Source organism: Penaeus monodon, chromosome 23 (assembly GCF_015228065.2).
Source record: "Penaeus monodon isolate SGIC_2016 chromosome 23, NSTDA_Pmon_1, whole genome shotgun sequence".
In the NCBI taxonomy this organism is placed as follows: domain Eukaryota; kingdom Metazoa; phylum Arthropoda; class Malacostraca; order Decapoda; family Penaeidae; genus Penaeus; species Penaeus monodon.
The window spans coordinates 35,684,279-35,685,222 of record NC_051408.1 but is presented as its reverse complement, the minus strand read 5'-3'; the positions used below and the strand labels follow the sequence as shown (position 1 = coordinate 35,685,222).

Here is a 944-nt window from a genome sequence, read left to right as displayed (position 1 = left end):
CGTTATCAGATGTGTGACTTGTGTGTTTGTGTGTGTCAGTACGTTATCACGTCTGTTGGGAATGGCATGGCTACTGTTATCCTCTTCCTTTTGTGATGTATTATTTGATCTGTACCGTCATTAAGGGCATTTTGTGATGGTGCCAGAATTTCGAAAGGAGATACACGTGTGGTTATTAAGTCTTCGTGTTTCTAGTATTGCACAGTGACTGTTCTTGTATGAGGTTAAAGTTTTCTAACCTACAAGCTGTTAATTTTGAAAATCGCCCGAACTACAGTTTTCGTTCATGTGCAAAATAAATTTCTACTGAAAGCAAGTGAATGCAAAGTAACCATGCTCTCCAAAATATCATCATAATTATGATGTCAACGAGTAATCTTTTAATGGCGATAAACTGTTGAAGTGTATTATAAGTTGGAGTGAGCGAGAACTGTATATCACAATCATCTGGAAAGTAGTTTAGGATGAACATAGAATCAGAAGTGAAATAAAGATCTGAGTATTGATTTACTGGAAGAAAATGGCATCAAAAGCAAAAGTAAGTGCTTTTATAACATACTGTCTGTGAGTACTTGTCCCATGTTGATATAGCATTTGTTTCTTATCTATAAGGGAATCAAATTTCCATGTTTACGCTATACTTTAAAGCGTTGAGAACCGTTCTTCCATTTTGCAATCCGTTATACAACAGGTAAAATCTGGCCCCATACTCTTTACGATAGCAGGCCAATAGTTAATGACAGTTCTTATTCTTAGTATTTGCTGATGCTGGAAAGTCATGAATAACGTATTTTTTCCCTTTGTTATGGATATCGTTGGTAGTAGTAACGTGAATATAAGATACTGGCTAGTGTTCGTTTGTGGAAATTACATTTACTTTTTAATCTTGAGATTTTATCGTACATACTAAATTGTGACGTCAGTGATAGCGATCGATACGTACG

The 944-nt window shown here is 35.6% G+C and overlaps 1 protein-coding gene across 2 annotated transcripts in view; it reads left to right on the top strand.

The window, feature by feature from the left end:
• Positions 1–36: 36 nt before the first annotated feature.
• Positions 37–944, top strand: part of LOC119587961 (RING finger protein nhl-1-like) — a gene marked incomplete in the record, with an annotated part of 37,992 nt that continues 37,084 nt past the window's right edge. Inside the window, 1 exon segment of one of the 2 annotated variants that reach the window (XM_037936672.1) lies at positions 37–538. In XM_037936672.1, the coding sequence (XP_037792600.1) occupies positions 521–538 (18 nt within the window). 2 annotated transcript variants of the gene reach the window in all.